The sequence below is a fragment of the Coturnix japonica genome, chromosome 5, assembly GCF_001577835.2.
Source record: "Coturnix japonica isolate 7356 chromosome 5, Coturnix japonica 2.1, whole genome shotgun sequence".
NCBI classification, from domain to species: domain Eukaryota; kingdom Metazoa; phylum Chordata; class Aves; order Galliformes; family Phasianidae; genus Coturnix; species Coturnix japonica.
Genome location: NC_029520.1, coordinates 22,068,347 through 22,093,183, shown reverse-complemented (window position 1 = coordinate 22,093,183; position 24,837 = coordinate 22,068,347). Strand labels below are relative to the sequence as shown.

At 44.2% G+C, this 24,837-nt stretch overlaps 1 protein-coding gene across 2 annotated transcripts in view; it reads right to left on the bottom strand.

Annotated features, from left to right (window-relative positions):
• The window catches only part of ITPKA (inositol-trisphosphate 3-kinase A), a 35,887-nt gene extending 11,475 nt beyond the window's left edge, over window positions 1-24,412 (bottom strand). The window contains exons 1-3 of one of the 2 annotated variants that reach the window (XM_015864257.2): window positions 23,749-24,412; window positions 2,623-2,719; window positions 575-788 (exon numbers count right to left, since the gene is read on the bottom strand). In XM_015864257.2, the coding sequence (XP_015719743.1) occupies window positions 575-788; window positions 2,623-2,719; window positions 23,749-24,252 (815 nt within the window). In that variant the 5' untranslated portion in view covers window positions 24,253-24,412. The remainder of the gene's footprint in view (window positions 1-574; window positions 789-2,622; window positions 2,720-23,748) is intronic. The other variant, XM_015864256.2, reaches the window with a different exon arrangement.
• Between the last annotated feature and the right edge of the window lie 425 nt (window positions 24,413-24,837).

The window sequence follows — 24,837 nt, the reverse complement described above, 5'->3', positions numbered from 1 at the left end:
AACAGAAAAAGAAAAGAAAGTGAGAATCTGAAGAACAAGGTGATAACATCACACAGATGTCAGAGTGGGGAAAAGTCAGTCCTGGGCAGAAAGTCAACACTTCTCCACAGAGAAGATCTATATCACTGAAGACTCATTCAAGCTTTAGAAATGGACTTTTGAATTGGTACTCAGTCATTCACGCCTGGAGATGGGAATTTTACACTTCATAGGGTTTTTTTTTTAATCAGTGCATAGGCGAAGATTAAATGAACTGGAAGAGAGTGAATGATGTCAGGCCATCGCAGAGAAATTTTGCTCCATATCACCACTGAAAAAGATCTTGGTGTGGGTCACGCTTAGTCTACAGATCATTCAGTTTCCAGAACCCATGTGCAATCAGGCACCAATGGGACATGGACTCCTTAGGCTGCCCAAGGCAACTGTCAAACCAACAACAGGTTGTCTGGACCGAATCCCAAGACTTCAGAACTGTTACCAAGCACCTCCAACACAAAGCACCAGTACATTATCCCTCCTCTTGCCTCCCGCAAATGCATTTAGGTTAGAAAACACATTCTCTATAGTGTCTCACCTGATTCCCATCTTACAGTCCATTACACACGGCCCTTCAAAATCAGTAAGCAAGTCATCCAGCTGAATGTAGGTCTCTCCATCTCTCTCCACTACACCATGGAAGCAAGGGACGCAGGATCGTAGAGGGTCTTTCATTAATCGCTCAAAACATTCCTTTTCATTCTCTGAGAAGCGTTTGAGAATCTTACCACTATCAGCTGCCTTGAAACTCCCTAAAAAGAAAATCAAACACATGTTGTTTGCCTGACCTGCAAAAGGGAAAACCACCTTCCCCCACTACTCCAGCCTCATCTACCTCATCAGCATGACACCAAAAGACTGTTCCCAAATGAGAAAAGATAACATGCCACTCATAAAAGTTAAACGCCCAGAGCAAACATGGTTGTTGGCGGTGAAAATCCATTTGGATGCATTCCCACATCAGAATTTATAGCTTTAAGGAATGCAGCTGCTCCAAACCATTTTTGTTTTATCCATACTAAACTCTTTGTTAGGATATTAAACATTACTATACTTACTAAAATGTACAAGAAACCACAAGCCATACTGCCTCAATTCTCTGACGGCCTCTTTTAAAGCTGCATAACACTGTCAGCATTGGCTTTGTCCTTAATCCCCACATAAGGTATACCTGCTGAGTGTGTACATTCCAAAGCAGCACAGTCCATCAGTGATCAGGAAGCTGAGCACGGCCCTTTCTACACGCGCAGCCTGTGACTGCACATGCACATACACCCAAGTACTGTGCCTGCCCTGGGGAGCCCTTCTAATCTGCAGGTACAACCTGCAGCACAATTGTTTTCACAGCCACGGGTCTGAACGGTATCCAGTACAAATGAAAGAGTGTGCATAGGCCAAGATAAGCAGTTATTACACTCCAGCTGTGGAATTTGCAGCCTGTCAATAACATCTGAGAAAAGTACATGTTTCATTCACAAGTACTCTTTATTTAATCTTCACAACAGAAAACAGGCCCCAAAGTAGGAGCCTCATTAAACCTGTGCACTATATTTTTATTGCAGATGGATCTTTCATCCATTGCAACCTGGTTTCTTGCTGACAAATTCTGACACCAGCACTGGCTCATTACAAGGGCTAGAGCGACGATGGCACAAGTTTTAGTTTAGAAAAAACTTGTCCTGTTACAGAACAGCTGCAAAAAATGATGGACTAAATGCAATCACAGAAAACTATCAAAAGCAAACAGAAACGGTATCTCTCCCAGTTAACTTTGGTAAACTCTCAACCTTCTTCTTCTACCCTACAAAAGCACTCAGAAGGGTTATGATTACACAAAGTTCAGTGCAGCACTTCACAGAGATCAAGCCAACCCCAGACACACTGTGACAGAAACCACAGTAAGACAGGGTCATCTTGGCACTGTGTGATATACGTCAGTACTCCACTACGCAAATGCAGCTACTCCATTTCGAGGACTAAATAAATCTCTCTGCACAGCCTTGAAGTGCACTACACTAATGCATTAACATACAAAGCACTGGTTTGAGAACTGCATTAAAGCACGATGCAGTGTAGGCGCCTGCCCACGTGTATACTAATAAACCCCACACTAGCACATAGGGAACAAGGGCTGCATAAAAATTAAATGAAGCGTAAGAGAAGCAAACCTGTTGACTTCTCCTTAATGGTGCTTTTTTTTCTGTTTGTTTGTTTGTTTTAAGCTTATAAATGAAAGTAATCCTATATTGGGGGCACACCAACTAACTTCTACTGACACAAAATTAGAATTAGCTGATTGAGCTGCTATATGCATTGTATGCATATAATGAATAACGACAATCCCCACTATGCAAACACCTGGCCACCAAATCAACTGTCACCATATTTGCTTTCCTCTCAAGGGCTTACTTCATGCCAAGAGTCTGGGGTTGGCACCAGAAAACCTGCCCTTGTCAAGGCTGGGGTGCACAAGGGCAAGGACAGTAATGCTTCCAGCTAGGGGAAGTAACATATTGGCTACTCAGTCAGTAAAAATGATCCCACACCACATTCCAGAGACAAAACCATTGAAGATACTCATCTCACCTGTATGCCCAGCCAGCTGCACCCATGAGTAGCGTTTCTTGAAGGGGCTAATCACTGGTAAGTTAACCATGGTTTTAATTGTGTGCCATGCCTTTTTCTGAAATGCAAAGAAAAGAAATATTAAATCAGGCAAAATACGATATCCTGACATATCATAAACCTACCATACAGCTTCAAGCACACTGAATTGATCCTCCCTGATTTGTAAGCACTCAAAGGTAGGAACATAAAACAAACACTGCAGCCATCTCTGGAAAAATACACTTGTAAAATAGCAGACATACATAGTCAAATATAATGCTCCATCATCCACAAGAAAGCTGTCTGTAAAAAATAAGAGTCAAGCCGCACCACAGGCCTGTTCTGAGCCACACCTGGCCCTCTCTCTCTGTATCTGAGTCATGCAGAGAGCAGACGCTGAAACTACACTTACGCATGTTTAAGTTTCCATGAGACGCGAATACGAGCTGTTTGCCACTGTCAGCAATATTTCCTTTCCCAGAGGCTTTCAACATCACGTCACGATTAACAGCTTTCACCAAGTCAACAAGTGAGTCTCATCGTATTAGGTGCACAGAACACGCATCACTAATCAGGTTCACAGTTCACTCAGTGCCCCCGTAGCACACATTGGCAGGGTGCTGTACAACTTATTCCAGGTCACGGATTTTCCCACTGGCTCCTCTCTTTCCCTATCTCGTTACTTTTTAACAAAGCTGGTCACTGCTCAGGCCACCTTGGCTGTGCCCCAGGGCCGCTGTCTGGATCCTGCGCCAGGCAGGCAGGGAAACAGAGCAGCTGGTCACAAACAGCAGCTGAGTGCTCCATCACAAAGGTGGAAAGGTGGAGGAATAAAAAAAACCAACACAGAGTGGAATAGAGTTTCATGCTTTGGGACTAAAACCCTGGCAAGTCAGAACCACAACCCTCTAGCTAGCACATTACATGCTGAGGAATCCTAAAGTGCACCACAAACAAGGAAGGCAGGCTCATTTCTTCCATCACTAGGATGTGACACCATGCTGGAGGAAAAAAACGAAGCTTGTAACAGCATGTACTGGCTATGCACAACAGAAGTGCAAAGCATAAAGTAAAACTGCAAGTAAAGAAACACAGGCAAAGTGTAGCTCTCCAGATCACACTCTGACCTGGCCGCCCTTCCCAGATTTGTTCAGTGATAGCACTATTGGTCATTGTGTGGGCGCAAAATTGGGTGGCTGCCTTACCACGTACTAGGAGGATGTGTGAACTCACAGATACAAGTAGTATCACTTCTTGGGATTTATTTTTCCTCAGGGAAGTTTTAAGTTATGCTGCAACTTGAACTAACAAAATATAATCTCCATACAGGAGCACTTGTTCTGAAATATGATTGCTTTCCTATTTAGCTTATCTTGGATTTGAGAGCAGCTCGAGCTGAAGTCACTCTTGGTTTGAGCCAAGCTTCCCATGCAGCAGCAATACTTTCATAAACATACTGTGCTAGCAAGAGGAAACGTTCAAAGAAAGTTGTGGATGTTAGAGAATTATGAAGACTCGGATGTACATGCTGAAACTCCACAGATGTCACTAGTTCCAGCTAAGATACAGCTTAATAAACCCCTACAGCAGGTTTATACGCCCCTGCAGTATCATACTCTGTATTATTTGCCTTAGATCATTCCAGATCACTACTGTGCACTGCTAGGCAGCAGCACTGCTGTAGCACAGGGCTAACTGCAGTGTAGTGACAATGAAAGATACTTGCACAGCACCTGTAAGTGGCCCAAGCCTCCTTCTGGGGGAAAGAGTAATGTAAATATTGTTATTCAAGCAGAAGAGATTAAAAATGATTTCTGTGTAGCCTGTTTAGCAGATAGGAGAAGCCCTTCTGTCTTCCCCAGTTTCTGCTGCAGACAAACAGGATCCAAAGCCATTCACTGAACAACCAGAAGTAAACACCATTCTGAGTTGAAATAATCCCTCTGAATGCAACTTCTGCCTAAACTGAAGTCTTTGAAGATTCCAAGCTAGTTTTCAGGTTTGTACTGCTGGCTCCCCATCCCACAACCACAAGTCAGTAGCGTTCTCTATCCCTTCTATAAGGATCCTATGCTCATCATGATGTCCCACTCCTAACACACTGTATCATGTCTCCCAATGATGTGTCATACTGCTATATCCAGAAGTGATGAGAAGCACAGGTTTCCAAGGAATGCATGTCAGCTGTCAATGCAACACCACACTCTAGTGGTTTTCCCACCTCCTCCCTCCCACCCAGCCCTCAAAAGCTGCAGCTTTTATTTGTGCTGTGGGTGTGAAGGAGAGACAATGGGCCAAATCCAACTTCAGCTCAAGTGAAATTTGACTGCTTAGGTTATAGCTGCCTGGGATGAATATGTTTAAGGTACTCATGCAATACAAAGTGCTGACAATTTTTTATTATTTATTTCATATCTACTGATAACCCCTTTTCCCCTAAAACAAGGAAAGCAGGAGACTGGAGATAAGTGGGAAAAGATCCCTTTCAGCTCCATATCAGTGGGGCACACTGTCCCAGGCAGTGTTTCAGCAAATGTACTTTTCCCCCACTGCAACTTTCAGTCTCCAACCCCACTCAAGTGAAGATGCAAACTGAAGGATGCAAACAGGGCTGCAGGCTGTTGGAGCAGTGGCGTGAGTGGGAAGATGAAAACTTTGTGTGCCTGCTGTAGGAGGAATCTTTCTCACATCTATTTCTAAAGCAAGATCATCCTCTTTGTTAGTGATGATATGTGTTTTTCGAATCACTGCCTCATGCTGCAATAGCAGCAAGGACCGATGCCATTGCCCATGTGGTGTATTTGCAGTCCTTATCTCCCTCAGCCCCCTTTCTTCTACATTTCTGCTCAGTTTTCCTTGATCTTCTACTTTGGCTGGATTTCTCTAGGCCTTATTTTTTCTAGATTCCCAGACAGTGTTCTATGGCACATACACATGTACAGGGAAAATTTAGATCTATATATGAGGATAATCTGAATGCCTCAAGATCAATGTAATTAAGATTTTTCCAATAAGAAAAAAAAGCATTCCAAAAGGCAAAGGTGCAAAACGTTAACATTCTTAGATTGAGCACTTAAGTTACTCAGTGTGAACTGTATATGAAAGTGTTAGTTACATGTACACACACAATAAAAGATGCTACAATGAAAGATGTGGGATGCTGAAGAGGACAACATCTAGTATTCTGCTAAGGAGCATGTGACAGGCTGTGCCACTAGAACAGTAGCTAAGTAGCAAAAGAGAAAAAATGCTGTGGAAGAGAATGGAAGAACCAATCCCTGTAACAAAACCACAAGGCATTCAAAGGACTGTGGCTTTGTGCCTGACAGTGATTTGTGCTATTATGCAGACTGCTCTTTTGAATCACTGAATCTGAAGCACAGCACTGAAGTGTATATGTATACACTGGGCTGATGAAGTTTTCCAGACCATTCAAAACTAGAGTTCACTGTTGCCATCTCACCCATCCCATTAAGAATCAAAGATGAACAGCAACTCTGAGCCACTGATTCTTGTTACGATGAGAGCATAGCTTCATACATTACTGCTATGCAGAAGCACAGCCATCGCGATTCTGCCTCAGTACACCAGTAGGACATGGCTGAGCAAAACCCACTACGCTTCCTGGGAGCAGGCTCATTTCATTCTGAGGGATTCTGGATCAGGTCTGAGCACCCACAAAAGTTAATCTGCTTCCCTGAAATCCTCCCACTATTTCAGGAGAAGGGCTATAACATCCTAATAGCTAAGCTCATTGAACAGGGAAGTGGAGTCTGCTGAGGGTATTCCTTTAACTGTATAGGGAGTGTCTTGTTCTTTTTTTGATGCTGTTTCAGGGGCTGTATAGAACAACTCAAATCTCTCACTGAGTATATACCAAATATCCCAGGGACAGATGTGTTCTGATCCAAGGGTGACAGAGACTTTTCCATCAAACACGTTCAAATCTCCCTTACTTAAAGGGAAAACAAAAATAAATGCCTCGGTTCTGCCAACAGCTACCACACATGTAACTACCCTGAGGCACTGACAGGCAGGTAAACAGGAATTTGCAGTCAACAGAGTCCTAATTGAAACAAATAAAATGTATAAATACCAATTACATCTAAAATAATGGGGATGGGAGGGTAGGGGGGGAGATTTAAGAAATAAAATCCATCAGCTGTAATAATCTTAGCACATTATTTGAAGCTACAGTGAGTTAAAGAACAGAAGTAAACTAAAACACAGCATTAACAGGGTCCCTAAGTTCATTTTTCTATCATCAGCAAGGCAGAGTAGTAGTTTCTTGCCTGAGCTGGTAGATTTTCATGGAAATTCTGCTTAACAGTAGTTAACAACAACCTCTGCAACCTTTTTCTAGGACAATTTCAGTAGTTTCTTTACCTAAGATCCTGCTGCCTTTTTTGTCTGCTCTAGTACAAAGCCTACGCAAGCCTACAAAGAGCTATTATGACAGCAAGAAACAAAAGGATAGTGAGAAATTTCCTTATAATTTTTCTTAAAAGGCTATAAAGACAGAGTACTTAATCGTCACTTATCATCCTCTACCATTCCCTTAAAGTCGTCACATCATTTAACTTAAATTCTGCAGCTCTGGGACATGGGGGCTGAAATGTGATCTGTATTGTGGGTGCCACTGCCTACACAGTGTCTCACCAACACCTAGATGGAAAAAGGATCATCCACAGGGACTTCGAAGGAATATAAAAAAAACTATAATCTTCAGAAGGCTGCCACATATTTCCAAGTAATCCTCTAAGCTCCATGCATTGAAATCACAAAACCACTAAGCAAGATGTTGCCTGGCAGTCCCAGACAACTCAGTGCAAACCAGCAAGCTTGACAAGCGTGTGAGGTAACTGATGGGCGCTGGTCTCTTAAAGGAAAGAGTAACCAAAATAGACTGGAAAAAGCAACACCTGAGAATGCATCAGCCGAAACCACCTTCTAGACAGTGGGCCCTATGCCGAAAGGAAGTGCTGCTAAGCAGGGTGTCAGCCCTGAGTTCCCCGTGTACCGTGTTATTCATTCCCAGTGGCTCACCTTTCCTCCATGACTTTCTTTTCCAATACTTCTTCCTTCCCGAGTCACATGTTAGGACCCTATTACTCTGAGTCACATAACAAATCATCACAAAGTCAATATGACTACACAGAGCTCTCAGAAGTACCCATGTGAACAACTGATAGACTAGTCCCGCAAAAATCTCCTGTTAAAGATCTGTTCCCTCTGAGCTCAGTGTGTTTCAGAAATGGTTTCACTTACGTAACTATACATATTTACTTAAAAACTTAGGGGTTTAAAGCTTTTAAAACTGGAGTTAATGATCTACAAAATCCTTTACTGTTCTGCTCCCCTTAGTTTATTAAAACTGAAGTTTGCTCAAATGTAGTTTGTTTTGTTTGCTTAATTTTTCATGCTGCTTCCCCCAACTATTTCATTCAATTTGGAAAATGAAATTAATGCATTCCGCTTTGTTTCCCGTATGGTTTGCCACTATCTGCAGTGGCTTCCACCTGATACATTGGAGTAGCTTGTATACAAAGAGCTTGAAATAGGTCCAATGCTACTAGACATATTATTTCAATAAACTAAAGCTAGCCTGACAAATGCAGTTATTACCTGACTCACTGCAGCACTACCAGCTATTGCCATAAAACACTTCCTTATGAAATCATTCTCAGTGGACAACAATCAAGATAGTTACTAGTCTAATTAATTACCCTTTCCTTAGACATGCTTCCTGTGAGAATGTAATCAATAACTACAGTTCCATAATAACAACCTAAAAAGGATTACACTTTAACAACGAATCACAATATTCTACCAAGACAAGTCATCGGCAGCATAATCCCCCACAAACCAATGAGACTGCCCCAGGTGCAGCTTCACAGCTGCCAACATCAAAGGTTGAGGGACTCCACTGCTACAAGTGTGAGGCTCTGGGGCAGCCAACTGTGTGGTTTCATTTCATGGAGATCGGTGGGTTTGAATGATAAGTTATCTAAAAAAAAGTAAGTAATGAAAGCAACTGAGCAACAGGAGACCATTACAACTGCAGAACTTGTCTCCTGAGGGATCCTGGTTTTGATTTCTTCCAGTTCAAGGCTTGGTATAATTGTATTTGCAAACCTGAAGAGGTAGGCAGCTGACTCAGTCAGATTCAGATCCTGAAGCAATGAATGCTTTCATGCCTAACAGAAGCAACTAATAACTATCCTGGCTTTTTTTTTTTGTTTGTTTGTTTGTTTTTTAATACTATGTACAGGTATTCACACTTGAAAATACCTAAAGCATTTAGCGAAAGCATTTCACTGCAGTCAATCAGAATTTCATTACTACTTGCTGTTATCATCTAGTCCATAGAAACTCCCAGGCTTGGGATCAGGCAGCACTTGAAGAAAAAAATTAGAAGACCTAACAAGGCATCACACTGCAACAGACAGATTGAGAAATATCTGTAATTTTTCCTTATTTGCTGGAAGAACACCAATTCAATATCCAAACTCTGTGCAGGGAATTCAGGTGCAAGATTTGCCCATAACTTAAACAAAACAATGTCACCAATCAATAAAGCTGGCTCAACCATATGCGACACTTGGTTTCTATGTTCAGCAGCTAGTTTCTATGCTTTGGCCCCCTATTAAAGGTTTCTGGAGTCCTCAAACTAAGGAGATTCTTGCTGCCAAGTCTACTACCCACTTGTCTGAATCAGACATGAATCACGAATCAAGACAAAGATCTCAATGGGTGGGAGGTGAAAGAGCAAGCCAACAAGAAGAATGCTTCCCAAGCAAGTCCAGACAGGAAGGTATAAGTAAACACTCACACAAACCATTAAAACTAAGTTTGAGTGCAGCACTTGATTTAGCTCCCAGGATGGCATTAGGCTTTTACAGCAGATGACTTAGCCCTGCATTTACCATGGTTCACTTTTTCTTGTCACTGCGCTATGATCAGGTTTCTGATGCACACAGTAAACACTACTCTGCACAGTACCCCCAGATGCAAACGTTCTTCACCAGGCTGATGGGTATTTAGGTCTGAATACAAAAAGTTGCTCAGTGGTAACACATACCACAGCTTGCCCGGCTCAGAGTCCAGAGCTCTAAGTACAGACTTGGAAAAGTCCATGCCCTGAGCTGATAAGCAACAGCGTCATCTGTTCTTCAGACTGTCAGATGCATGATGCAAACCAACATCAACCGATAATTTGTCCAAATCACTGCAGTTGGCCTTCTGTCACAGCAGCCGTGTTACTTCAAATGCTGCCAACATACACTTAAGGAACATCATCTAGGATGCTGTTACTCTTCTTAAGGAAATTACAGAACAATCTCCACACACCAAACTCCTCGGGAGCCTTGACCACCCTCGTATCCCTTTTAGTCAGCACAGCCCACAAGAAACTAACACGTGCTCCTTCTCACACAGCGGAGCTTCCCGCAGCATCTGAGTGCCAACTGGAGCTGGGAGACCGATGATCAACAGCAAGGGAGAACACACAATCCTGAAGAAGAACGGCAGTCTGCACGCTACATGAGCAGCTTCCTGATTACCACTTCTAGACAGGCTGCCAGGCAAAGTGTGACTACACCTTCATCTCTGCCTCTTTCACCACCCAGCCTCCAAAGCTCTGAAAAGCAACGCTCAGCCTGTATGCAGCCCTTGACACTTCTGGTTTTGCACTCAACCATGGGTAATGGCCACAGCTGCTCAAAGCAGCACTTGGCAGGTGTATCCTCCAACTGCAAGGTTTTCGTTTCCTGTTTGTACCACAGGCAAGATGGGCTGAGCTAATTCTTCAGAGTCATGAGAAACAGTTAACGCAATAAGCAGAAACAAAGCTGCAAGACAGAAGCCTCAGGTTCCTGCATTTTCTCCTCTGTCATGCCTTACCATGTATTATGCAGTGAGGTGCGTATGTTCTCTGGCTTGCTACCCTGCAGGATACTTGGTAAGCTTGTTTGATATTTGTTATCTCTGGACTAAAGGAAAAAGTGAAAGCAAGAGAACTTATTGGACAGTACCATATCACTGAATTACCTGGAGTGCAAAATTACATACAACCCACTTCACAGCTGGATTCTGCTTCTAAATCCAGGAGAGGCCCCCTCCAAATCAGAAAGCAGTGCAACACAGTGAAAGCATTGCTTGTCATTCTGCAAACAGCACCAGGAGCCACAGTCAGCTGATTATTCCACAGCAATTGTATTTTGTTTCTCTTCATTAACTAAGTTATCTACTGTCTGTGTGCCACTCCCAGGCCAAAAGCCAAAGGAATTAGATGGGTTTTGTTTACTTTATCACAGGCACTTTGTAGAAGCCTATTCTTAAGGGGCAATATCATTAGCTGAAATAATAAAACGTAAACATTTGCTGTTCTGAGGGATGAGATTACCACGGCCATTATCTCCACCTCCACAGTCTGTGCTTTGCTCTGAAAGACATTGGTTCTCCCTCCAACAGGACAGAGCTCTGCCACCTCTCCCTGCTGGGCAAAACCGAATGAGAGACATTCTGTTAGAACATCAGTTTTCCTGGAAACCGAAATGTTATTATTCAAGAAGTACATGGAAATTTCCTTGCTATAGGAAAGTTCATTTGCTTTCAGAGCAGACATTTGCAATTTATCTAAGCTGTCCATCACCCAGAATAATTTTGTGGTAAATCAAATATCACTTTGACAGATGGTGTGGCAGAAGGAAAGAAATCTTTCTTAACCTCCAAAACAACTGTAGGTTTGATTCCTCGGAAGCTTTCTACGCCTGTTAGGCAACTTGAGAATTCTTTGACCATCCTCCATTAATCCTCTTCTAGTTATGGGCCACTTACTGACATCAGTCATGAGACAAGGACATTTGAAAAACCACACTCTTTAGATTAAAAGAAAAAAAGAAGGAGCTTAACATCCTATTATAGAGGACACTTAATTATCAGTTCCTAAATATTCATCTGTTTGGAATTCTTTAAACCCAAATACATCCACACATCTTTATACACAGACCAAGACATCCAGCTTAAAACATAAGCACAATTTGTCAAGGCATAGAAAACTGTCATTTGTGAACTGCGTACAACCTCAAATCCCAAGGTACTACAAGTACCAATCAGGTATGGTTTCTGTATAACATCAAGACAGACTGCATTCAAGCAAGAAGCCGGGAAATAACTTCAAGAAGCTAATCTCCCCCAGCTGAGCTCCAGGCACTTGGGAAGGAAACTGAGCACACATTTCATCCCATCTGCTATGGTGATGTAGGCTAACTTAGACACACAGCTCTAGCCTGCACATCCAGCCTAGGCTCACCATCAGTTTATCACCTCAGAAATTCACTATCCACAGAAGAAAATCTAGTTTGAATAAACAGAAAAGATAGGAATCCTTTATTACAACTTCTCATTCATCACTAAACACACTGGCCACAATTCTGCAGTTGGTCTGATAGTAACGATTTGCCTTCTAACAACTGGTCAAAGACTACTCCCTTCTTTACCCTAAACAGAAAGGCATTTCTGAGAGAGATTTATTTTTTCAAGTGTTTTAAATCCAACTTCTTGCTTTCCTACCACAGTAATTCAGCTTACAGTATCCTGAAGTGTCAAACACTCATTTGCATGAGATAAAACTGCCATTTCACTACAGCATCTTAGTGCAGAGACATGCCCTCCCTCTGCTGCAGCCCCAACAACTACAATAGCTGTATTTCAGAACACTGCTGAATGATGTAATTAATGCTTGTAAACTGTATTATAGGCACTCAAATAAGGCATGCGAGACTCAAGTAAGAAGCTGCACAGTGTTAAGTGAAAAGTATTATCAGAGCCTAAAAATACGTCATGTTAAAACAGATCAGACGCACTGGTAACAGTTTACCATCTGCTCTTCTAATCACAAGACAAAGTCCAGTACTCCTTCCTCTCCTCCTTTGCTGCCTTCAAACTCACACTTCCATTTTCCTCTAAAGAGTCATAAACAGTCGCTGCTTCTCCTATCATATACTCCACTGTTCAAACAGGCCCACCCTTTGGAATGGAATGCAACTGTCAACATGCGATAGGACACTGTTACTCAGCTGGGTGCGGTGTTTACCTAGGAGAAAACTACATCTTTCAGTGACTACTTCAGTAACTGAGCTTAATCACAGTAACTGTGAGATTATTCCAAACCACTGAGTTGAAATAAGTTTTTGAATAAACAAACAAACAAAAAAAAGCCACATTCCTATTTGGGTTTGCATGAAAACACGAGTCCAGTGTTTTAGAAAAGATAGGAGTCCACACGAGAACATGGAATTTGGTGAAGGTGGGGAGCAAGAAGGCCTTCTGGGTCACAAGATATTACTTGTTTTTGAAGCAAACATAAGACTAGCAAAACTCTTATTGCCCCCAGTCAGCACTGGAAATATGTAAAGAATCTGGTGAAGAGGATAACTTTACCTTGAGAAAAACTACAGGATCAAAAGAACTTCTGTTAACAAAAGAGCACAAGGCAAGTTGAATTCCTCCTCCGTAGCAGTAGCGGGAAGTCCCAGCAGACAAGGGATTATTTAAAATTTTAATTTCCATAGCGTAGCCTTAAGAAAAGAAGTTGAATTCAGACCTTACATAAGCAGCAGTGACTCAGGACTGAAACAAGGCATCTGAGTACTGAAGACCTGTGGGTGTCTGAACAATAGTGTTGTACACAGTACGTTTCCTCTGCCCTGAAGGTAAACAAACGCATTCACAATGAAGATCCCGGAGAGCCCACCTACTTTAGAAGCACAGACATGAACTGCCAATTATTGAGGAGCTAACAATAAAATAAACAGCCTAGTTTATATATAGACCATTTATCTACTGAGAATTTAAGAGGCACAAAAATCCAAGCCATAAACCTTAAGAATTCCATACAGTTGGTCCCTAGAAACAGAACTGCGAGCTATGGTCCTCTATAATGCACAGCCACCTGCAATGGCCTCGGGAAGTCTGGAAGCAGCAGCAGCTTCTGTGCCAGACTGAACACAGGTGTGTGCAGAACCTGAGAATAACCAACATCAGCACAAACAGCACAATGCTATTAGCACGGGACGTCCTCTCTCCCTGATCCTACTGCTGGAGGAAGTCAGATGCATATTCTCTTTGGTCTTACTATAGACTTCAGGGAAAATAAGACATGAAGCTGTTACACGAGCCTGAGATTATTGCTGAAATTCACACAGATCATCAGGGCAAAAGTCTCCAGAGTGCCAGCTCCCCATAACATATTTAAAACACAGCTTCCTAACGGTTTCTGCTGAGTGCTTTTGGTAGTCGTGGTGGTATGAAAAGCACATGACAGACATAAGCCCCTAGAAGTCAGAAGTCTCACCTTAAAAATCCCTCATAGGACTTCAAAATTGGCAGGATCTGGCCACAAGGGCCTTGTGATTTAATTGTTTTGTCTATCTAGATCAGTACAAGGAAGGCAAAAAACACTGCTTATCTGAATTCCATGGAACAAGACTTTACAGACCATATTCAGTTATCAGTCCAAAATTGTGACACTCAGCATTCTGTGCTACAAGAAGTGAAAGCTGGAGCGTAGGAAGGTTTCCTAGTTTCTTCAGATTACATTCTCCTCTGTGCAACGCTGACCCTTTGTGGAGCCAGCATTGCTGTTCCTACAGAACATGCATGGGTGGGAAGGGCTGAGGAAGGAGCTCACAGCAAGCAGAGCTTATCATGATTAGAACATTCAGGTCAAGTGCACTTAGCCAACAACCCACTCAAACCCCCACAAAAAGATAACAAACAGCCAATCCGCATACACCAACACCGTTCACACAGATTTTATCCTACCACTGCACCATGTGAGCATACAGCGATAGCGAAACACACAAAGACCACCTTTTAACTTTTGCTCTAACTCTGCCTCTTTCAGAAGGGTCTCAAAACCCAGATTTCCTGTGTATCTAAAGCACAAGACTCTGCTTCAGTGTGCCTTATTCTCCTGAGAATTGCTCTAATTTATATGCATCAAAGGAAAAAAGAAAAGTAACACATCACCAGTTTGCTTCAGCATGAACATTTCCCACCAAAAAAAAGTTCAGTTGTTTCCAACGCCAAAACGAAGATACTTTCAGATCACACTATTGATGAACCCTGTGAGAAGTTTGTTAACCTTGAATCTTGAGGAAGAGACTTAAAGTCCAGCAAGAGGAGAGCATTCCAAGCAAGAGCAAGCCACTGGAAAAGCAAATGCCAACTTGCCTAAATCTAACAAAGTGTAAAACCTCAGCTTTATTTGCACTAGTTACCTGTTAGACTTGGGAAATTATATCTGTGAAAGCTGTGGGTACAGCACACAGAAGGGACTGATGGAGCTCAACTGTGAAGACTGCTCAGAAACAGTGAAGCTCAACTATGCACCAGGTAGCTGTGTCCTAGCTCTGCCCAGGACAAGAGGGCCATCTCCCCAGAGGCTGAAGGTCCTCTCCAAGTACAGTGCTCCTGAGGGCATCAAGCAGCAGTCATCTCTAGTGCACTGAGCAGCACATACTGTGGAAAGGAAGCAAGGATGAAACACCAGTCACGTGTCAGCACCTTCCACAGCTTGAACATCTTTTAACAGCATTCAATAACAATGTGGAAAGCTAAATTCTGACACTTCACATTTAGCAGATTTCTTTGCATTAGCCCAGCCTTCCTTCAGTATTCTCCCTAAAAGAGATGACTAAAGTAGTTTGCGCAACAGATTGTGAAAATAAATTCATTAAAATTTCAAAAGTGCTGTTACCGCAGCGATGAAGTTACACAATAGAAGTACCACATAAAACACATTAACTGCTTTTACAGTAGATTTTCAGTATATTAAGTAAAAATGGTAATGCCAATGAGGTCAGAGTTAGCAAAACCTACTTGTTATAGAACCAGGCATCATGCATTTACACTGAAGGTATTGCAATTACAGTACATTATTATATAATTAGAGACTGTATTGTAAGCGGTGCATTGAAGGATGAAAGTTAACATCAAGATACATTCCATATATATACATGCAGCTATTTGGAGTGCTCAGTTTTGATTTGAAAAGCCATCGATGTTCTAGTGCAAATGTAATTCTGCATCTGAACATGTTTGAGAAATGGAAGGCGCTGACACATGACTAGTTTTCATCCTCACTGCCTTTCCACACAGCGCACTAGAGATGACTGCTGCGTTTAACATGCTTGTGCTGAAGAGAATGCCTGTAGGAGTGCTATGCTTGGAAAGGACCTGTGGGAGATGGCCCTCCTGGTCTGGGCAAAGCTAGGACAAAGCTGCCTCACGCACGGCTGAGCCTCTTCAAGCTCCTCCAAAGACTGGGGTGGCCAACCACAGCTCACAGCTGAGCTCCAGACTTGGAGGAGCACCAGTTGTGGTTGGACTTGATGATCGTTGGGGTCTTCTCCAACCTGAGTGATTCTATGATCAAAGGGGAGAATTAGACACCTATATTCAGTTCAGCACTCCACTGCAGGAAATGAGCACCAAGTACAGCACAGATATACTGTCCACTGTGAGCATCACTGAAGAGCCACTGCAGTGTTCACTACTACACAGAGCTCCTTGAAAAAACACAACAAAAATCTGTGTTCTCTGTTGAAGCTCAGAGTAATAAGGGCAGCTATAGCTAAGGCTGGGACACTGCATGTTAGGATGTGGAAGAAAGCAGAGGACAGAATCAGCTTTACTGACAAAAGTTGATTTCACAGAATCACAGAATTATCAAGGTTGGAAAAGACCTAGATCATCTAGTCCAACCATTACCAATACTTCCCAGCTAAATCATATCCCTCAACACAACATCCAAATGTTTCTTGAACACTCCCATGGTCGGTGACTCCACCACCTCCCTGGGCAGTGCATTCCATTGCCTGACTACCCTTTCTGAGAAGTAACCTCCCCTGGTGCAGCTTAAAACCATTCCCTCTAGTTCTATTGCTGATTACATGAGAGAAGAGGCCAACCCCCAGCTCACTACAACCCCCCTTCAGGAAGTTATAGAGAGCTATAAGGTCTTCCCTGAGCCTCCTCTTCTCCAGGCTGAACAATCCCAGCTCCCTCAGCCACTCCTCATAAGACCTGTGCTCCAGACCCCTCATGATTTCCTATCAACTACATGATTTCCTATCAACTAGTAAACAAAAGCATTCTGTACAAATGCTCAGTATAATTTAACAGGAAATATCATTTAGCATATGAAACCGGTACTGAGACTATATTGCTTGTATTTACCTTCGATGCCTCACAGCCTGAGTTATGCCATCACCACCAACTTTCCTACTCACACAGTTCTGCAATATCCCAGGTTCCGATTAAACAGGTAACTCATTCAGTGGACTGATGATGAATCATGTGGATATCAGTACCAATTACACAGAGACATCCATGTATCTATACCTGCTCTTATCACCTGTGACCACACCTTTCTTATCAAGGTGGCTCAAACATGGATGATGAAGGCTGATGAAGTAGACTAAAACTGAATATGAGTGAAATAGAGGCAGCATCAGCGAGCTTGGGTAAACAGCTTAAAGAGTTTGTGTTCACTGTGCCACCTCACTTTTTATTTCAGCCCATAGATAAGGAGCGTTCCTGGATTCTGGGAATAAGCCAAGCTCCCACAAAGCAGCGTCTGTGTTATGCTTCCTACAGTCACCAACTGGCTTGGAGATTCTGTCCCAGGCTCTGAATTTGGATTGTGCCAGGTCTATGATATTGCTTCAAAAGAGCTGCTAAGCAGACCTTGGTTAATGTTTTCCCAAGCTTGCCAAGGAATGGAAAGTTTGGCAACAGACAACAGTAGCCAGGCATGATGGGTTCAGCGTAGTTTTCTGTCAGTCTCACCAGCCCGTGTTTTATAAAGGAAAGGAAAATTCCATTCCTCATGGGAAGTTCAGAGTTTACAGATATAAAAACACAGAGCAAACGCTGCCATGTGCTATTCCCTAAAGCATTCTTCATTACTATCAAGTATAAATCAGTCAAGCACTGGAAATAATAACATTCCAGCTGAATGCTACTCTGACGCTGGAAGGAGAGGGAGAGAGAGCACCTCTTTAAGAGGAAGCTCTGCTAATAGAGAAGGCTGAGAAAAGCAGCTTAAAAATGAAATCTAAACTCACACTATGCAAGATTCAAATTAACAAGAACTGACAAGTTAGTTCTTTCTGCCACTGCAGAAACTACACTGACAGAAAGAATTAATAACTAGGATTATACTGGGGATATACACGGGACAAGATTATTCTTTGCTTGTAAATGTAAAAGGACAACATTGCCTTTTCTGCCATCACACTTACAGATAATCACGAAGTGAAGCATAGCTGGTAAGCCTCAGCTCTTCTCTCAATCCTAAAACAAACACCACAGTCAATTTAGTCAAATTGTTTCACTTTAACACGTTCTATTGATAATAAATCTTAGACCTGAGTGGAGAGGTTATTTTATGTCTGCGATACCTGTTTTGCCTACCGCCTGTTCAACAGAAACAATTCAGCCTCAAACCATTTTAATGGGCTAACAGCAACAATACACACAGGCATGCTAAATTCCTAAACCACTGCCAGCTGCTGCTTTTATCCCTTGTCCAACCAGCACGGGCTTCAACTCTGCTGAGTTGATGGTAAGCTGAGAAAATTCTAATTGAAAAATGACTTCTTTAACTATAAACACATCGCCTGATGATGAGGAGCCAACACTACTTCCGCTCCCTCTTCCTGGGAGCAATAAGCATTACAAGGAGGTCCGAACTTGAGAAGAGTACATGCAGAGAACCTTCTATAGCATAATTAATCCAACAGGTCCATTGAGAAAAAAATTACAACACGGCTCTTCCAATTTTAAACTGCATACTCAAGCCAGGTCATTTAAAATGTAACTTAAAAAATGAAAACACTGGATTTCATTCAAAAGAAAAGAATTTTATAACCTCTAAGCCAGTGTATCAGATGTATGTAGGGTGAGAAAGCTTTAACTCATAAGACATTTAGTTGCCTTCCAACTGATTTGACTAAGATCCCAGTCACTTCCTACATCACTACATTACTAATGAACAGTTGCTGCTAAAACTGATACTGCTGATGTTTGGATATATTCCACCATTTCAGAGTACAGTGGAGAACAAGCTGTCCTGAAATCAAGAGGTCTCCCAGTTCAGAGCTGCAGCCCAATAACAGAGCAATACAGAACTATTCACTGGTATTTGTTTAGTATGTAACAGGAAGATGTCAGTAGCAAGTCATTATATATCATTATTTTTTTATCATTTTTTTTAAGTATCTTGAAATTCTGTTAAAATTAGTTGCTCCACAACTAGCAAACTAATGGAGGCTGGTTTCTACTGAACTATTAGCCTACTGCCCTGCACCCTTCCTCAATTAACAACAGCTTGTCACTGTGCTCCATAAGCATGGTAAACCTTCCATCCCACCTCACAGCTGCACATCTCTCATCTGGTGCTTGCCTACTCCACCCAGAGGCTGATGTTCATGGAACTTCACAGAACTTATGAAGCAAACTTTGGGATGCTCACCCCACTGTCAAAGTCAGCTGAGTTCTACTGAAGTTGTTAAAATTAAATTGATACAGTGATTACACAATCTTTCTTTCCTTTGAAAGCAGGCTAAAAACCCATTAACAGCCTTACTTATGTCATCCCTTCATTCTCATTCTTCATTTAAAAATAACAATACTGTTCTTCTGCATTAGCTTACATAACCCACCCCTGAGCTGAAACACTTGAAACTTCCAGGCTGTATTTATTAAGCATATGTGTCTCTGTTTGTTCATTTTAAGGTGCTCACCATTATCAAAAGTAATAGTAGGGAGATGGATGAAACCACGTAACAGCTACTGCCCAAAGTTTCTGGACCGGCATCACTGCAGGCAAGAACCGCATTGCTTTTTCTCTAGTGAGCTGTCAGCCGTTCTCATGGTTACTGATGCAGGAATTTGCAATGACAGGTCACAGTTATGAGAACGAGCAGATTTGTTTGGCATGCTTCTATCTAGGAAATAACACTACCCTAATGAAAAGGAGAAGAGACTGCTGCACATCATCACGCTACTCAGTCTCTGAGGAAGCCACTTTAAAGCCTTTGTCCCAACAAAGAAGGTGCTAAACAGACTTAACCCAGTTCTTAAAATTGCTTGTTCACACAATAAAGACAGAAATACATCTCTTGTATTGTCTTCATTACTATAAATGGACCAATGGAGCTTTCTCTGAAAAATTCAACTACATACACAAACTTTCCAGATTGTGGGCAGCAGGAGTAGAAAAAGCATGCTTTCCATTTAAATTTAAAGGAAGGCAGGAATACTAACTTCAGCTCATGCAATAGCAACTTCAGCTCACGCAATAGCAGCAGTACCAGCTTCTCCCACTGTTCTAACCATTTGCTGCCAGAGAAGCCGTCCTCCAGGAAAGCCAGAGCAGTTTACTTCCCAAAGCCACTACTACTGCAAAATGAAGTGTGGAATTGGTGAGGAGGAGGCAAAACATCTACCTAATCTGCTGACTTAACCTCAAACATCAGCCTTCTATATACAAAACAATGTTTAGACCCTTCAGAACCAAGATGGAACTGCACTGTAACGGTCAGCTATCATTCCCAAGGAACTCACTGTTCCATCAAGGGCCATAGCATTCCAGGGATATACCCTCATATGGCTCTCAGTAATATGCAAGATGTAATGCTGTCACAAAGTGTCAATTGGTCCATGCCAGAACACTCTGTGAAATGCTTAACTGAGTCACTGATGCTCTCAGAAAGCTCCTTGTCTACCCAGCAAGCTTTCAGGAAGAGATTCTTCCAAGGCATAGTCAGGCATAGCACTGCCAAGCTTACTGTCCCAAGATTCAAGGCCTGGCAACTTGCGGGCAGCAAGCCCTACACGCACACCAAGAGCCTGCAGAGTTTTCTGTGTTTCCCATGGGTCTGTACAGGTAGCTCAAGGGCCCACTACATTTTGACACACCTGAGTATTAACTTCCAGGTCAACAGTAGAGAGGCCTTCCTGGGAGGGCTTTCTTCAGGTCTCAAGTTTCTGCATCTGCAGATGGAAGCCTTGAAGCCCTGATAACTAGAACGCTATCAGAACTTCTGCTCCTGCAGCTGAAAGACCTGGGCAAGTTTCCAAGGTTCCTATGAAGCACTGAGGACTCTGGTAGGCTCAATAGCCCAGCAGCAGTCCTGGGAGCCCTGGTCTGAGCTGCATCAAAGGGCGTCAGGCTCTGCGTCATTTCCAAAGAAACATCGGAGGAAATTCTAATAGAAGGAAAAATTCAAAACGTCACAGTTTTCCATGGATCAGAGAACACCAAGTATGGCTCATTTCCACTGCAATTCCCTGCAGAACGTCTCTGATCTGTGTCCTCCCTGAAAATGAACCTTCAGCTGTTAAAATACATGATACTAAATCAACAGACATAAATAAAACACACAAGCTTACCTTTAAAATACAAAAACATCCCTTGCTATCCCAGAATTTCTAGTTATTCTCATATGGATACGACTGCTGTGAGTCCAAAGCCTTTCATTTTAAAAAAGCAAACAACAAACCAGATCTACTCATCCTTCCTCGATACTAACAGTAGAAAAGATGCATCCTGTGAAGCCAAAGCCACAGAGGTTCTAAGCAGGTACTACTCCACTTGCCTTGTTAATTACTGTTTCTTTACTGAAACGGTACCTCTAGAGACCGGACAACTGAGCACAGGGCTGGAAGTTTTAGAATATTGCCCAATAGCAAAAGACAACAGCCACACAAACCAGTGTGTTCTGGTCACCTGCTGGGATGTTCAGCCTACAGGGCAGCCACTTGAAACTAACAGCAATGTGTGTTACCAAAAGAAAAAGGGCAGATTCTTGGGATCCAAGAGGGTACTGTGGCAAGGAAGGGAGGGATGAACTACACCAGCACATACAGAGCAGATCAAAGATTCAGCTCACTTAATTTATTACGCAGCATCATAAAGTTTTTGATAGTGCTGCAGTTCTAGAGTCTGAGGTACAAGACCCAGCTTGCCAACCTGCTGCACAAATGGTAACGGACACAGGTGTCCATCAGAACCCAGGCTGATGGTGGGCAGTTTATCCCATCAACCCTACAGGTGGGGAAAAGTAATCTGACCCTTGAGGGCATTTGACCAGGTGTGAATACTTCAGCACTGAGACTTTAAAGAACACTGAAGCTGCACTGAACTTCAGAAACTTGCAAAAAGCTTTTTCATGAGACTGAATTCTCACAATACCATTGGAGGTCTTGATTTCTCATACACCGAGATGAACAGGACATTCTTCCAGCTTAAAATATTTGTCATATGGCAATTTTTATCCTCCTATCATCCATAAAGCCTTTGTCACTTTTAGAGTTTCCTTTTCTTGCCATTTAAAGATGAAAAGAGCCTTTTTCAATTTCACACAGTGCCCAGAAGCCCCCTATGATTCAGGTTAAATTAATGCCATTCACATGCACTCAAATTGCATGCTTTAGATGCACACATGTATAACTACAGAGAAAGATACAGAATGATTCAGGACTCGGTATTATATGCCACATCAGTACTTCCAACTTGCAAAAGCAACCTCAAAGCAGCTCAGTTTCTCACCTGAATACCAGTTTCTGCTTTAATTTATGTGCATAGACAAGTTAACAGATGCTATGATGCCATCCCAGAGCTCTCTGTATAACTTAAGCAATCCCAGTAAACTCTCACTCTATGTTTGCCACACGTACAGCTCAGGATTACCTCCACGCAGCTCATTATCACACCCACTCGCCCACTGTAATAGCAGCGTTGTTGAGTCAAAGGATCCAACAGCTCTTTTCCATCTTTAATTTCTGTTCTTATGCTACTTGCACAGAATCCCTGCTAGCACAGCACATAGCTCAGAAAAGAAAGGCATATGGTGATAGAGCAGTAATTGTTTCCCTCCACACACCAGTTTATATCTCAGGATAGAAGGTACAAATTAAGTAGCGTCATTACTGGTTTCTTGGAAAACAACATGACAAAGTACAGAACTTTTCTCTTTCCCCCCCAAGTTGATGCAAACAAAGCCAATATTGCGCACAACATTTTAGTTCCTGTACTATGTGTCCTCTAAAGTAGTAAACCCGCAATTAGCATGAGAAAGGTCCAGCTGGAGGTATCAGAACAACCAGCATTACTTCTTGCATATGTATTTCTTTCAAAACATATGTTCTGCTTGAGAACAATAGAGTGCCAGTGGGCTGGCAGCAGAAAAACAATTTAAGTTATGGTCTCACTAAAGGTAGGAGGAAGAATTCGCTACAGCAACGTATTACACTTATAATCCCCCAAGAAGCCCATTACAGACAGTCAGGCATATGTTAATGGCCACGGAAGAAAAAACACAACCAAACCCTAACTAAGTGCTTTTAAAAGTGCACTTCATGGATGAAAGCTGCCAAATTACAGAGAGGATTTACTGAGAAGAATGTGCTACTGCCAGGATGGACAAAAGCACGCTTTCTACCCACTCCAAGCTCCTCCCCATCTCCTGTCATGCTCACAGCAAGAAGCAGCTCAAAAACTGACAGCCTCAGAACTCCGGGACTGGAGGAGACAAAAAGAAAAATAATAACCCCGCTGGTTAATGACAGGAAAAATGTTATTTTGAAGATCTAACAAAAGAGGCTGGGAAACAAAACAACCAAAAAGACCGGAGCAACGAGCAGAAAAAAACTAACACCCCTCAAAATTATTGGGACAGCAAACCCAGTTCCACAGGAAATCAAGAACACCTGATGGGGTTTAACAAGGGCCAACAGCAAGAAGTGCTTTTGAAAACAGCTCCGCCACCGACCCACGGCAGGACTTTCCCGGAGTTTGCATGGAAGGAGGCTGGCACAGTTCCCCCTCCCAGCCGGGCGACCAGCCTTTTCAAACGAGGGCGCTCGACGAAACCCAAGCAGGCTCTCGGCACTCGTGGGCGAGCCCCGCACGCTGAGCCCCGCTCAGCACAAGTCTACTTCCCCCCCTCCCCCCTTTCTCTTTCTCGCTGCCGTTATTGTTTCCCCGCCGGTCCCAGTTACGGAGCTCCCAGCTCACCGGCCGCCCCCTACCTGGCTGGATTCCTCTCCGCGCTCCAGGTGCACGATGCCCTGGCTCCTGCCCTCCGTGTCGCTCAGCACATCGTCCTCCGAGTCCTCCAGGAGGGACGAGGAGCCCGTGGAGGAGAGCGAGGAGGTGGACAGCCTACGGGACTGCAGGTGCAGCGAGCTGTCCGTCCTCAGCCAGCCGCCCTCCGGGTGCGCCGGCGGCGCCTTGGGGCCGCCCTGCGACTCCTCGCTCTCCTCGGCGGTGACGGTGAGGCGCGGGATGACGGGCGGCATCACGCCGTTGGGGGGCCGGCAGCCCCGCTTCGCCGGGTCGGGCAGCTGCCGGGCGGCGGCGGCGGCGACCGCGGCACAGCGCGCCTCGAACAGGGAGCGCAGCTCGCCCACGCTGAGCCGCGTGGCCCGGCTGAGGTCCGGGCTGCTGTGCAGCGCCGCTCGGGGCTCCGCGCCGGGCTCGGCGGCGGGCGGCTGCCGGGCAGAGCCCCACGGCCGGCGGCCGGGAGCGTGCATCAGGGAGCTCCTGCGCCGCGCCAACGGGGAAACTTCTTTTGTGGCTCAGCCTCCGGCCGCCGCTCGCAGCCCGGCGGCGCGGCTCATGTCCGGCCCGGCCTCCCCGGGCGGCTCTGACTCACCCGCAGCCGGCTACCGCGCCCGCCGCTCCGGCTCCGGGGCCATGGGGGCTCGCCGAACCCGCCCGCCAGCCGCCGCCGCCGCCCCGCTCCGCCTCGGCGCCGAGGGGAGGAGCGAGCCGAGCCCCGCCACGGGGAGCCCCGGCCCGCCCGCCCCTTCCCTGCCACCGCCTCCTCCGCCCTTTTGGTTTCGCTTTTCCCCTCGGGCGGCCTCCGCTTCTCTGGGGCCGCCTTCCCGCACTTACCTCGGCACGAGCCGCCGCTCGCTCCAGCCGCCCCCAGCGGCCTCCTGCTCCCCGGGCACGGCGGCTGCGCAGCGCGGACGATCCCCGGCCCGAGCCCCCTACCGGGGGCGGGCGGCTGTGATCGCCCTGCCGAGCTCTGAGCCGACACGGGCGGTGTGAGCCCCACGCGGCACGTGGCGCAGCGCACCTGGACAGCTCCGAGGCCGCGTGGCACGTCCCGC